A 13378-nucleotide genomic window follows, 5' to 3' on the forward strand; every position below is an offset into this window, starting at 1 on the left:
AATAAAACAGGGACACGACAATAAAACATGGCACACCGTCGATGGATGACCACAGTGGCACTGCGGGGTGGCATCACCAGACAACAAGTAGCGGTGGCTAAATTGGCAATGCCCAATCTGCAAGCTGGCCAAAATGACCACCTCTCGCCGGGAAGGGCGTGAGGAGGTCGTCCAAGCTGTCGGGATCGGTTTGATGGCCCTATGCTTATTTTCATGGAGAGAGGACCAAGCCTCGTGCCACAATGATGAAACGCGCCGACAAAGAACCCCACTAACATCAGTTGATGGGACACAAAAGGAAGCTGTCCGAGGCAGGAAGACACCAGCCTTGGTCGCAGCATCAGTAGCTTCGTTACCAGGCACACCAACATGGTCTGGAATCCACAAAAAAAGGAGGACATGAGCGCCGGTGGTATCAGCTAACGACTGAAGAGACCGTTGAATGCATTGCACGAGAGGGTAGTCTGAATATGAGTCACGGAGACTCTGAATGGTGCTCAAAGAAACAGAGCAGATGGATTAGGGAGAATGACGATGGTGGCGGATATACTGAACAGCCCAATAGAGAGCAAAAAGCTCAACTGTAAAGCTTGAACACCGGGCAAGGAGCCGGTATTGAAAGGTATCATCCCCAATGACAAAGGCACATCCGATGCCAGAGGTAGTCCTGGAGCCATCTGTGTAAATAAAAACGTTATTAGCGAACCTCAAACTAAGTTCAACAAACCTCAACCAGGATAGCGAATCCGCGGTCCTCTCCTTTGGGAGCGAGCTGAGTTCAAGGTGTACGCGAACCTGAGCCTGGAGCCAAGGTGGCGCCGGGCTCTCACCCACTCGAAAAGTCGTAGTGAGGGTAAAATCAAGTTGCTGAAGTATGCGACGAAAGCAAACTCCAGGAGGTAACAAGGCAGAGAGATACAGCCTGTATCGGCGTCTAGAGTGTCGTCAAAGAACCAGAAATGTGACAGGTGGTCGGGTATTGACATCAGTCGGCAGGCGTGCTGACAAAGCAACATATTGCACCGGTAGTTTAGAGGTAATGGAGCAGCTTCGGCATACAGACTCTGAACAGGGCTGGTGTAGAATGCTCCAGTCGCCAGACGTAACCCCCTGATGGTGGATAGAGTTTAGACAGCGTAAGGTGGACGGCCGAGCGGAAAAGTAGACAAAGCTCCCATAATCCAGCTTTATATCCAAACAGACAGAAAGATTTCACAAGACAGAGGAAGGTTTTCCTTCAAGAATTTATGCGTAAGTTTGCGAAACAGCATGCGCAAGTACAAGTAAGAAAGCCACTTTGACTACATGCATAACCACTGAAGCTGTTAGAATTTAAGTAAATAAGACATGTTCTCTTGAAGGTACAAAAGAAAAGTCACCAACAGGATGAATATGCGCGCTGCACGTTGCATCTATAGTATGCAGATCAGAAAACTAGATTCATGTGCATTAAGTGGAGAGGAAAAGAAAGAGAAAGAAGTGTGTGAAAACTCTATTCTAGAGACAATTGGGGCAATATGTTCTCAATATTAGGAGAAGTCACCTCATAATTTTCACATAACATTAATGGGAAACTGCCAGTTATGTAAAAATAGTTAAAAACGGTCTCAATTTCAAAGTCATTTATTACAAATAATACCGGTTTCTGCCTCTAGTAATATCCCAGATAATGCACTGCAACGATGAAGATTGAAAGTGCTTTTTTTACAAAGGGAAGCTGGAAAACAATACAAAGAATACACTTTAAAATGATGTATTATTATCCATCTGGATAAAGACAATCTGGGAATGGCTATGCCGAACCCACTCTCAAAACTGCTCCTCATAGCTGAGCAGCCAAGGGTTAAATAGTGTAATAGAGGACATGTACGAGCTGCATGATGTCAGTATTAGCCAATGGGAGTTGATTTACAAGTCTTACGTAACGATTTTGACATCCATTTGCAAAAAGTATATAAATTTAACTGTAAGTTACTAAAAAGACAAAGTTCAATACCCTATGGATATCATTTACATTAAAAGCAATTTCATACAACAGTAAATAATAATTCTTCCGGGTTATATGGTCGTGGTCCATGGAATTATTCTATTCCTAACGTTTCGTCCAATACTATGTTAGACATCCTCAGAGGTATGGCTGGTCCTGCTGAGTCCTGCCGACTGATAAGTTACATTTTATCTTTGACTAGTTTTCTCTCTGCTACTATGTGCAAGCTAGACCATGCCCACTTTCCTCGGTATTTAGGCCACTCTTCGACACCCGACTCATCAGTCAGCAGGACTCAGCAGGAGCAGCCAATACCCTTGAGGATGTCCAACGTAGTATTGGACGAAATGTTAGGAATAGAAGAATTCCATGGACCATGGCCATATAACCCAGAAGAATTATCAACAACAGTACCATACGGTCGTGAAAGCCTTCATTGTATGAGTAAATAATAGCCAACAGGATAGGACAAACTGTAACCCAGACTGTAATCTGGAGACAATAGTTAGCACTACGAAGACATTGTTTCCATGACAACTGCTATGAAGTCATCAATTATACACCCATAATAAAACAACATATAAAAAGTACCAATTTAATGATTAAATACACCTGTATTCAAATTGATGTAACTGGTTCGATAAAAATACTTCAAAGTAACCGGGGAAATTTTTTTTCGGACTTCCCAAAGTAAGTTAGCTGTGTGCTATCTCAAGGTGACCTACTACGAGAGCCCAAAACTGGTCACATTTGTAATAAATGACTGTGCAATCAATACTGTTTTTTACGAATTTCATCCCAAAAGACTAAATATATTTCTTATTTAAAATTTGGATTTTCTGTTCTGAAGGCAAAATGACTATACATTAAATTCTCTCTGTTTGGATAACAAGGCATTAACAATTGCTTAAACCATTCACATTATGGGACCTCACCCTTTGCAGTCAGTGCTCCCACCAAGTTATCGAGCTCAATTTGTGAGCCTGCTTGGAGCATCATTTCTAACCTATTTTCCAAACTTCACAGAAGTTTCTCTCTTGCAAACCTCTAACAGGAATTGGAAACTAAAGTTTCTTGCGATTTGTAAACCAGCAAAACCATGGCTATACATGAAACTCGGTGGAGAAGCTGTCACGACTTGAGAAGGATATGTTTATATGGTTGTTAGTCACATTTTCCATACATCATTTCAATGATTCTTTTGTCAAAATGATGTGGGTTGAGTTAGTTTACAGGTTATATATACACAAGGTTCGTGTTAACATTAATAAACGCATTTTTTGTTTTTTAAATAGAAATTTGGGCATGGAATAGCAGTTGAACAGGAGAAACTATTTTAGGCTATACTTATGAATCGCTTTGCTCTCTGTTGGAGCTCTTATGGGTGCCTTTTTTTTCCCCCCACTTCATAAGTAATTCCTTTCCAAACCACTGATTGCTTTAATAATGGGTAATGAAGGTCTTGGTCTTTTTTTCTCTAGTGTTGTAGGTATGGATATAATTATTCTCAAATTGTGATTATGTATTTATGATGAATTTCACTAGGAAATATATATTCTGACATTGTGCAGTTAAAAACACCCAACTCCTTGAAGAGGTATCTACGCAATAACTGTGAGTGAACACCATGTATTATTGATCACATTTGTTGCAGTACATTACTGAAGTACCTTCTGTTCAGCTCTTGTGATAGATGGTATAAAAAGGCCATCACTTCAGGCTGTATTGCCATACTTTTTGAGATATGAGCATAACAGTTCTTCTCTCACTTTGCTGACTGTGCACCATGTCACTGCAGTGCGACTTCAGTTTTACTCTTTCTCCAAAAGACTTTACAAAACAACTAAAATAAGGGTCTTGGTAATGTTCGAAATAACCAATATCAAATTGCTTCAATAAAGTTACAAAGACAAAAGTTTTAATTCATTATCAATGTGTCTGCTAAAGTTAGTTACATGGTTCACCAATCAAGTTCAGATTCGCAGACGAGAATAAAGTCAGCTTATGTTTGTGTCCAGCAAAATTTCATTTGTCAACAGCAGTGCAAATTCTTGAACAGTTTATTTAAGAAGAATAAATGAAAATGTAAATTCAAATGGATGAAATCACTTAATTCTTGTAGCTGCAGTATTAGAAATGCTCTTCATGTAAACTGAAACACTATTGAGATTGCCCTCACTCTGGTGAGAATACCTATAAGGTTTGCTGTTCTTGACATAGTTGAGTATTTTTGTCAATACAGATGGCTGACAAAATTTGTGCTCAATTTCATCTAGTACAGACCAACAGTGAAGTAAGTCAAACACGACAGATAATTTTGACTAAAAGGTATATAATAGTAACTAAGAAATGGGGCGCACACACTTTCTACAAGCGTTTTACAAGTTTGTCGTCATACCACACGTAATAATGAGCAGTTTTCAAATATAAGTAAATTAGACACAAGTTTTCTTCATGGAAAAAAAGAAAAAAAATACAAGCTTCCTATTTTTGTGTAAATGCCCACTTCATTTCCTATCTGGCCAAGACAAATGCTTATAGTTGCTCTCTACAAGTATTTGCCACCAAACATAGTATCCAAAGGATTCTATGAACCCATGTTAAGAACAAGCATGTCCATTAAATAACAAAAGTAACGAAATCAGTTAGAGATAGGCAATCTTCATTATGTTACTATGATTCTGCAAAAGTGCAAGGATGGTGCTTAGAGAAACACAACTGCTGCAGTAATTCTGAACTCATAGTAGTCAAGTAATCTTTTATACCCTTCCTAGTTTTGTGGTTTGATACTATTTTATTTTTGGTATGATTTTTACTGGATGAAAACTCTGCTTTTGAAATGGTATTACTTTTCCCATCTTTGCAGACTGAATACATTCAAAAAGAGAGTGCAGTACATTCTGCAAAATACTAACCGCTTCAGCATCTGTCTGTCCTGCTCGCTATAGAAAGGCCAGTCCTCTTGTACATCATTCCATATGTTACGCATTAGATGAAATGTGTTCTCTGTCATGCGTGCTATCTGCTTGAGAACATCACCAACACACTTTCTGTCGCGGTCTGTTATACCATCTGCAATACACAATTGTAATATAAAACACAGAATACTTAATGTTTTAATGCATCTCTTGGCAGTACTGCACCATCAGCCCATGTTACTGTCAGACATAAAATGCTGAATACATGCTAGAATCAAATTGCAGTCACAATCTGTTCAGTTCAAGCATCATAAGTAGAAAAATAAAACTTTTAAATAAAATTAGCTAAAGGTACACCAACATGAGTAAACATACGAAACTATTTATTGGCATGAGAGAATAAGTGGCAGATCGAAAAGGTAAAAAAGGAGTAAACAGAAGAACTCTAAGCAGAATTCCTCCTGAAAAAATACAATTAATACATAACAAGTAGTGTCCATATAGCGGAAGTCCATTTTGTACGAAAACTGTAAAATGTTTTCTTTGTGCAACTAATTACTATACCTAGTAGTCCCACACATTCTCTGTAGCGAACTATTAAGTGGCTGATCAACTGATATCTGTACTCTTTTGAAATTGGAGTAGCAACTCCCATGCTTTAGCCATTTACTTTTAGGACATCATCTACAACAACAATGTGTTTTGATATCCTGCTTTTTCCACACATATTTCATCAAAATCAACCTACACTAATCCCCTTGATAACAGCCACAGAAAATGCGTGTGGATACCATACCAATCTTTGTCCAGTTTATAAAATAATGTCACTGTTAGCAATAATATTACAGTAAGCACATTTCAGAGAACAGTATTCCTACAAAGGCACAGCCAAAGAATTTTAATTATCAGCAATGATATGTTTCGGGCTGCAATGGGCAAATATGCATACCTTTTCTGAGTCTCTCATACACTTCTGGTTTCTTGTATGGTCTGACAGCAAGAAGGTGTATTAGCCGTTCCCTAGAAAGATTTGCAGCAACTGTAGTAACGGTATGTGCAGTTCTCCTACAGAATTACTGTACAGCAAATAACAGAATCAAAAAATGGGAAGCAGTTAATCTGTCGTATAAGGGCTACATGCAAGTTACACAAACTACGGAAGTAATAAAGGATTTTAGATGCTGCACAACAAAGCCTAACTTATTGTTGAAGTATTACTTCCTCATAAATTTTGAAAACTATGTCTCATTGTGTAATACTATTCCATCTAGGGCAGTTATCAGAGTAAATGTTTTATGGCTCATGTTTACAAGGTACTAACACATTTAGATTTGTTTTGGGAAAGTTGTGTTATAAAACCAAAAAACTATGGCACTGTAGTATAAATTATTTGTACTACTGTACAAAAGAGGGAAAATACACATCTAACTTTTTTTCCCCTTTTTTTTCCCCCTAGATTGTACCACTAACCAGGTCTGCACTGATGACAGAACACAAATGTGAAGGGTCACGTCTGATTGGTTATAGTCAGAAAAATTAGTGGAAGTGATGTAGCTAAGCAAACTACTGTGTGTGTCTTTCAGTTAACTTTCAAAATATAATATATTATGCTATTTAATCTGGTACAGGGGATTATTGATTCTATTCAAATAATATCAGGATTACTGTGATCCTGAACATACAAGATAACAATAAAGCTCTGGCTTAAAAAGAAAGTCCAAACCTGTTATGCTTAGAGCAATTAAGTATTATATGTTTATTTTCAATACAAAAATATTCACAGACATTGTAAACGTGCAGTCAGAAGGTTCTACCAACCTCAGAGGCCGCCGCATGATATCTGTGTTAACGGTCTTCTGGCCACCGGTGTTCCCTGAAGGTTTGGTTCGGATGGAGTTTTGGGGAGAACCCCCACTGGACATGCTGTTGTGGGCAGGAAGGTAACCATTCGTAGACGGCTTCACATTTGACGGAAACGGTTTGCTGGCGGGCGGTTGCCGAGTGTTCAGAACAGGCAAGTCCTTTTCTTTCTGCACAGGTGGGACTGTGTTGCCAATACTCCTAGCAGGAATACCTCTCACTTTTATTTTCACCTTTTTGCCAATGCCTGGACCTCCAGGCTTTATTTCTCTTGTGCTGCAGAGAAAAAAAAATAATTACATAGAGCACATATTATGAAAAATGACAACCTTTTTAATATAGCATGCTGCTTTTCCAACAACAGTTGTTCAGGGAATCAAAACATCAGCAATTCAAATGACCAATTTCGACTGAAATATTTATTACTTTATCTTAGTCCACAATGACAGGCACATGGTTATGAAAGTATCCATGATATTCATCTCCCATTATTCCCAATACAAGTGGGTCCTTTCATCCTGACTTATCAGCCTTTTATATTTACTGTGCTTCAAAATATTCGTCTTTCCTTCCCATGGAAGGAACTAATGGTTCCAAAAGCTACTATAGTGTCTTGTACTTCTGTACACGTGTAACGGCAGTACTAAGAGTTTTGCCTTCTGAAACTACACCCTCGTCAGTAATTACCTCTCAATTTTTTAAGATATTTATGCTATCAAATTTTGCTTTAAAAACTAATTTTTATTACTTATTTTAATGTGACTACATCCAGGGCCAATCTGACCCCAAGCAAAACAAGCAGCCACTTGAGATGCCAAGCCAAGAGGGTTGTCGAAGGCGACCCAGTGGCAAATTTGTACACAGAATGCATCATGGTTAGTAATGAAAACAACCCATTTCCATGCTTATTAAATTTAGATTAATTTTGCTAGGTCTTCCTAAGAGCCCAAGTTATTGTGACTATAACGTTTGAGGGAGGGAAAGAGGAGAAGGGTGCACTAATTATAGCCTCTTGTACAGAAAAATGGGTAGGAGGGGGAGCGGGTGGGGGGGGGGGGGGGTGGGGGGAGGCTGGAGCTAAACGATCATGTTGCTTGGTGGAAAAAATGTTCTTAAACCAGCCCTGGTTACATCTTCAAAATGACACTTGTTACTATTCAACTGTTACATTTATTCCCAAGAATCAATGGTACAAACAATAATCTTTAGAAGATATCAATTGGTGACCCAGAGGTCCATTCAGATTACTGATGTTAGCTTCCTTTTCACAGCATATGTCTGAAATAAACATAATTTGTTACTCTTATGAGGTCACTTCAGATTTTTCTACCAATAATCAATCATCACAGAGTTAATTTGTCATCAGCAATAGGTTAATTAGATCTATGTTGTGATTTTTCAAACTGTTAATGTTGAACTGTGAATGGAACACTTAGAAATTTCTGATAAATTACTATCTCCTGCCCTATCCTCGTTTAGTTTGCAAAATATAAATCCCCACATTGTTAGTATTTTATCATTATGAAAATAATTTCCTCTAATTATAGACAATTATAAGATTTTAGACCAATACATCTCTCAACTAAGCAGACACAGTTGTTAAAAAGTGGTGTAATATGTACGAGAGAGAGAGAGAGAGAGAGAGAGAGAGAGAGAGAGAGAGAGAGAGAGAGAGAGAGAATGGGGAGGTTACAAAAACAGAATAACTAGTACCAGTTCCTTTTCTGGTTCTCTTCTGCTTTTGCCAACTGGTCTCTTGTCCTGTCATATACGTCATCTTTGGCATGTATTCGCATTTTGCACGGTAGTGCACCCAAGGGCTCCAGTGACCTATTGGAACAAAACACAAATTTAAGGTATTGTCAATGTGGAAGTAATATTAAGACAAAAAAGAGAAAAAACAAAATGTTTATGATAAATTACAACAGATGATGCTAGTTTTCATTTGAGAAGTACGACTTTTACAGCTCAAGAACACTCCGAAACGGAATGTAACAAATATGGTACCACATGGAGTGGTAAAGCTAAGTGGTCATAAATCCACACTGGAGGTTTTGTAACAATGTGAAGAGACTTGGAATGCCTGTGAAAGTGATACAGGACTGTACTCCTATTTACAATAAAATTTGCAGCACACAGGGAGGGAGTTTTTAAATATATAGATGGCTATATTTGAAATAAAATGTAAAAGCTCTCATTCTAATAATTTTCTGTTTCATGACACTGAGACATTACTCATGTTGTACACACTATCTCAACTTCTTTAGCCAAGCACAGAGAATTTGTAATTCTAATTGAATAAAAAAAAATCCTAAACTGAAAGGTAAAACAACTGCAATTCTGTGTTTCATATATACTTGATAAATACTTTAGAGTTTATTTAATCTTAAGACTAGTTCACACTATTACTGACGTGGAACTGTTCTGCTTGACGCATTCGAAGCTTCCTTGTGGCCCCTCGATATCTGCGTTTGTTGACAGGCTGAACTTGAAGCCTGCTTGGCCAAGGCTGGACTCGCATGACGGAAAGGTTAGGGTCTGCAATAGAAAGAAAACTTCTGTTATGTGGTGGTAAGATAAAAATACGAAACTGAGATGCATACAACAAAATCCAAACTAAACTGATGCCAATGAATCTGGCCAGTGTTTCACAGACAATGTCAGCTAAATAGTGTTCAGAAAGTAGAACTTCATTCACTTGCAAATCTCACTATTGCACAATGATAAAACAGTTTTTGTGATGAGCTATGTTGCAGCTTCTGCTGATGTTCTGTACAAGACCTAAGCTGACCCTTTAAGTATTTTTGAAGCTACCAGACAGGTAACAGCAGATGCCGAGTTTCAATTTTAAGAGCGCTGTACCTTTAGTGAGTACAAGAGAAATTGTGTTTCATAGGATTATTAACTTAATTATGATTTCACATAGTTCATAAAAAGTTCCGTCTCTTATTTCCTCTCGGTAGTGAGATATTCACAAGCTAAACACGTGCGATCCTACCTCTAACACAGTTGTGGCAACACTGCTCTAAGTATCATTGCCACAATCACCTTACATACAGAAGGAACACCATGAAATGAAAGCGTTTTTCCTCTTCCTCCAATAGGATATATTTGGTTTTTTGTTTGGTCAATAATGACTTGCACACATGATGACTTTCATAAGACTCTTTGACTGGAAAACAAGTGCACAACAGGATGTTGGCATATTTGGGGGAAATATGCACATGGCGATAGGATCATGTGCCCTAGGTATAAGAGGGTAATGCAATGGAGAGTGAATCATTTGCACTTGGGTGAATCATGAACAAAGGTTTCCAACATGACTATGGCCACAAAATGGGAATTAACAGACTTGGAACGCGGAACAGTAGTTGGACCTACACGCATAGGATATTTCATTTTGGATAGCTGCCAAGACTGCCAAATTTCAGGCATTAACCCTCAGCTCAGGCAATACATCAGCCAACTGCCTTCACTTGACGACCAAGGGCAATAGCATTTTGAGGTGTCAGTCCCTTTGTTAAAAGCACCTCTTCAGGGATTGTGACCATGTTGGTTGGACCCTCAATGATTGGAAAACTGTGGCCTTGGGAAATACTTTTCGATTTCAGCTGGTAAGATCTGATGGTACCATTGGGAGACCCAATGAAGCCATGGACCCAAGTTGTAAACAAGGCACTGTACAAGCTATTTATGGTTCTATAATGGTGTGGGCTGTTTTCACATGGAATGGAATGGGTTCTCTGGTCCATCTGAACTGGTTATTGACTGGAAATGTTTATGTCCGGCTACGTGGAGATTATTTGCAGCCATTCATGGATGACAATGTGCCACGTCACTGGACCACAATCATTGGCAGCTGGTTTAAAGAACATCCTGGACAATTTAAGTGATTGATATGGCCACCCAAATCTCATCTGACATGAATGCCATCGAATATTCAAGGAATATAATCTAGAGATCAGTTCATACACAAAATCCAGCACTGACAACATTTTCGCAATTATCGACAGTTATAAAGGCAGCGTGGCATAGTATTTCTGCAGGGGCTTCTAAGTATTTGTTGAGTCCATGCCACATCGAGTTGCTGCACAACGCCGGATGAAAGGCCTGACACGATTTAGGATGTATCCCATGACCCTCAGTGTAAAATAATTCAGCGACAATTTCAACCTCCCCCCCCCCCCCTCCCAACACACACACACACACACACACACACGGATAACTATTTTGGATAAAATAGCTTGCAACTAAAAGGAACCTGTACGATTTATTGAAAACAGCGACGTAAGAGTGTAGACCACAAGACTGCAGAAATATCCTAGGCCAATTGCAGATTATCGTCATATCTGGGTTCGGATGGGAATGAAGACGTTACACTCTCGTCCACAAAATTGTATACAAAGGGCAGGACGACTCATCATGAGCTTCGAGTCCCGGATCTGACAGGTTGCCAACCTTACAACCCACTTTCCCCTGCGCCGCGGAAGCAAGTAGCAGCTCTCCCAAGGACGTTGCGCCTCGTGACGTCAACTTCTGCGTCGTATCTCTCGGCTGCAAACCACTCTCTAGCTACTGCCAAACAAAATTCCTGTACCTAATCAGCCGAGCTATCATATGCCCATTTATTCGACTGCCGAAGTGGATTTTCCAATGCAAATAATTCAAGTGTGAACATCGTAATACTTCACCGTGATTCATTACACTGCAAAAATAACAATCTTCGCAACGAAACACGCGGACTGCGGCTGAATGTTAGATGTCATGGACGGATCGAGCACTCCCACCAATTTTTTTCGCGGGAAGAGCAGACAAAAACGACAAATGAAGTGTAACGTGCGAAAGCTGCCGTCTCAAAAGCATAATTTTACTAGAGTTTTTTTTTTTTTTTTTTTTTTTTTTTTTTTTTTTTTTTTTTTAGGATTGGTTACCCAAGCATCCGTGTGATGATGCGACTAATGATAGAAACAACATTTAAGAGTTTAAATTTTAGTTGCATTAAACAAACGCTAGGCAATGGTTCATGTAATAAGCGGGTCAACGCCGATGCACCATTTGGGTCTACCTGTATTTTCCGGTCATCCAAGTACAGATTTTATGTGATTTCCTTAAATTGTTTAGGGTAAACGTGGTGATGCATCCTTCAATAATGCCTCATCTGGTTGCTATTCCGTTTTTCGGCGAGCTAAGCGAATTCTTAGTCTTTAACGAGCTCTATGTTGACCTCACGAACCATGGATGGCTTCCTTTCGTCTCTACCACCAAAATACTTGGGACAATTATCATCTTTGAGTCAACTGGCGACTAGACCACAAGAGAAATCATTGTGTGTGTTGGAATTTGGGCGAAATTATTCCACTGTTCAAGGGCAACTTGCATTCCGCCGTCGATTCGGCACGAAGCCACATCTGCACAGGCAGATTTATGACTGACTTACAAAATTCTTGAAGTTGGTTGCACAAGCAAAGGGAAGGGCACGGATCGGCCACAAGCGTTTGATGAAATGTCGAGCGTATCCGAGGTGCGTCCACACGGAGCCCTCGAAATTCAAGAAATGTGCAGGTCAGGAACTTCAGCTTCCTCGAACAACGGTGTTCTGAAACGACACTCGCATATGAAGCCTCGGAAGTTGCAGATACTGCAGCAATTCCGTCCCAGCGACCGTAACATAAGGTAGGAGTTTTGCATTTCAATTCTCCAGGATATGGTAAAGGACACTTTTTTCAAACGAGTCGTCTTTTCGGACGAATCTACGTATCATCTGTTGGGTAAAGTAAACCGTCTAATAGAAGTATTTCCAGGTCACAAAATCCTGCCGTCTTCAAAAAAATGGTTCAAATGGCTCTCAACTGCTGTAGTCATTAGTCCCCTAGAACTTAGAACTACTTAAACCCAACTAACCTAGGGACATCACACACATCCATGCCCGAGGCAGGATTCGAACCTGCGACCGTAGCAGTGGCACGGTTCCAGACTGCGCGCCAAGAACCGCGAGACCACTGCGACCGGCTGCCGTCTTCGTCAGACACTTTAAAGACAACCGAAACTGTGTGTTGTGCCATTTCTGTTTATAATATTTATGGGCTTGTCTTTTTTGTGGAGGATAATGTGACAAATGTCATTCCTGGACATGCTGCAAAGTCTGTTGTTTGCTCAGTTTCACTCAGTTTCCATCGATTTCGTTTTTATGCATGACAGCGCCCAGCCTCACTTCCACCTCGAGGTACGGTGTGTTATCTGATGAACACTATCTCCCAGGAGGTGGATAACATCTTGTTCATTGCTCTTAGCCTCCCAGTCACCAGACCTCACCCTAGTGATTTTTTTTTCCCCGTGGGTTACATAAAAGGCAATAATCGTTGTCCCACCTATGGCAAGCTATCCTTCACGAGATGAAAAATCGAGTTGTTGAAATTGTTGATTCAATGAACAGGAACCTATTCATTCGCGCGAGGAATGAAATAGATTATCGTTTCGATGTTTCTCGATAAACGCATGGTGATCACGTTGATTATGTGGTGTAGTGCCAGTGCCAACATAAAACTTTGAATCCTCCTCTATCCAGTGACATGCGTAATGTGTTTCTATATTTGATAGTTTGTATTAAACAGCT

At 39.7% G+C, this 13378-nt stretch overlaps 1 protein-coding gene across 1 annotated transcript in view; it reads right to left on the reverse strand.

The window, feature by feature from the left end:
• Positions 1–13378, reverse strand: part of LOC126281538 (RNA polymerase II elongation factor Ell-like) — a 284770-nt gene that overhangs the window by 16406 nt on the left and 254986 nt on the right. The window contains exons 3-7 of the mRNA XM_049980591.1: positions 9179–9303; positions 8479–8595; positions 6724–7041; positions 5855–5925; positions 4903–5059 (exon numbers count right to left, since the gene is read on the reverse strand). Of these exons, the coding sequence (XP_049836548.1) occupies positions 4903–5059; positions 5855–5925; positions 6724–7041; positions 8479–8595; positions 9179–9303 (788 nt within the window). The remainder of the gene's footprint in view (positions 1–4902; positions 5060–5854; positions 5926–6723; positions 7042–8478; positions 8596–9178; positions 9304–13378) is intronic.

This window comes from Schistocerca gregaria, chromosome 7 (genome assembly GCF_023897955.1).
Source record: "Schistocerca gregaria isolate iqSchGreg1 chromosome 7, iqSchGreg1.2, whole genome shotgun sequence".
Classification (NCBI taxonomy): domain Eukaryota; kingdom Metazoa; phylum Arthropoda; class Insecta; order Orthoptera; family Acrididae; genus Schistocerca; species Schistocerca gregaria.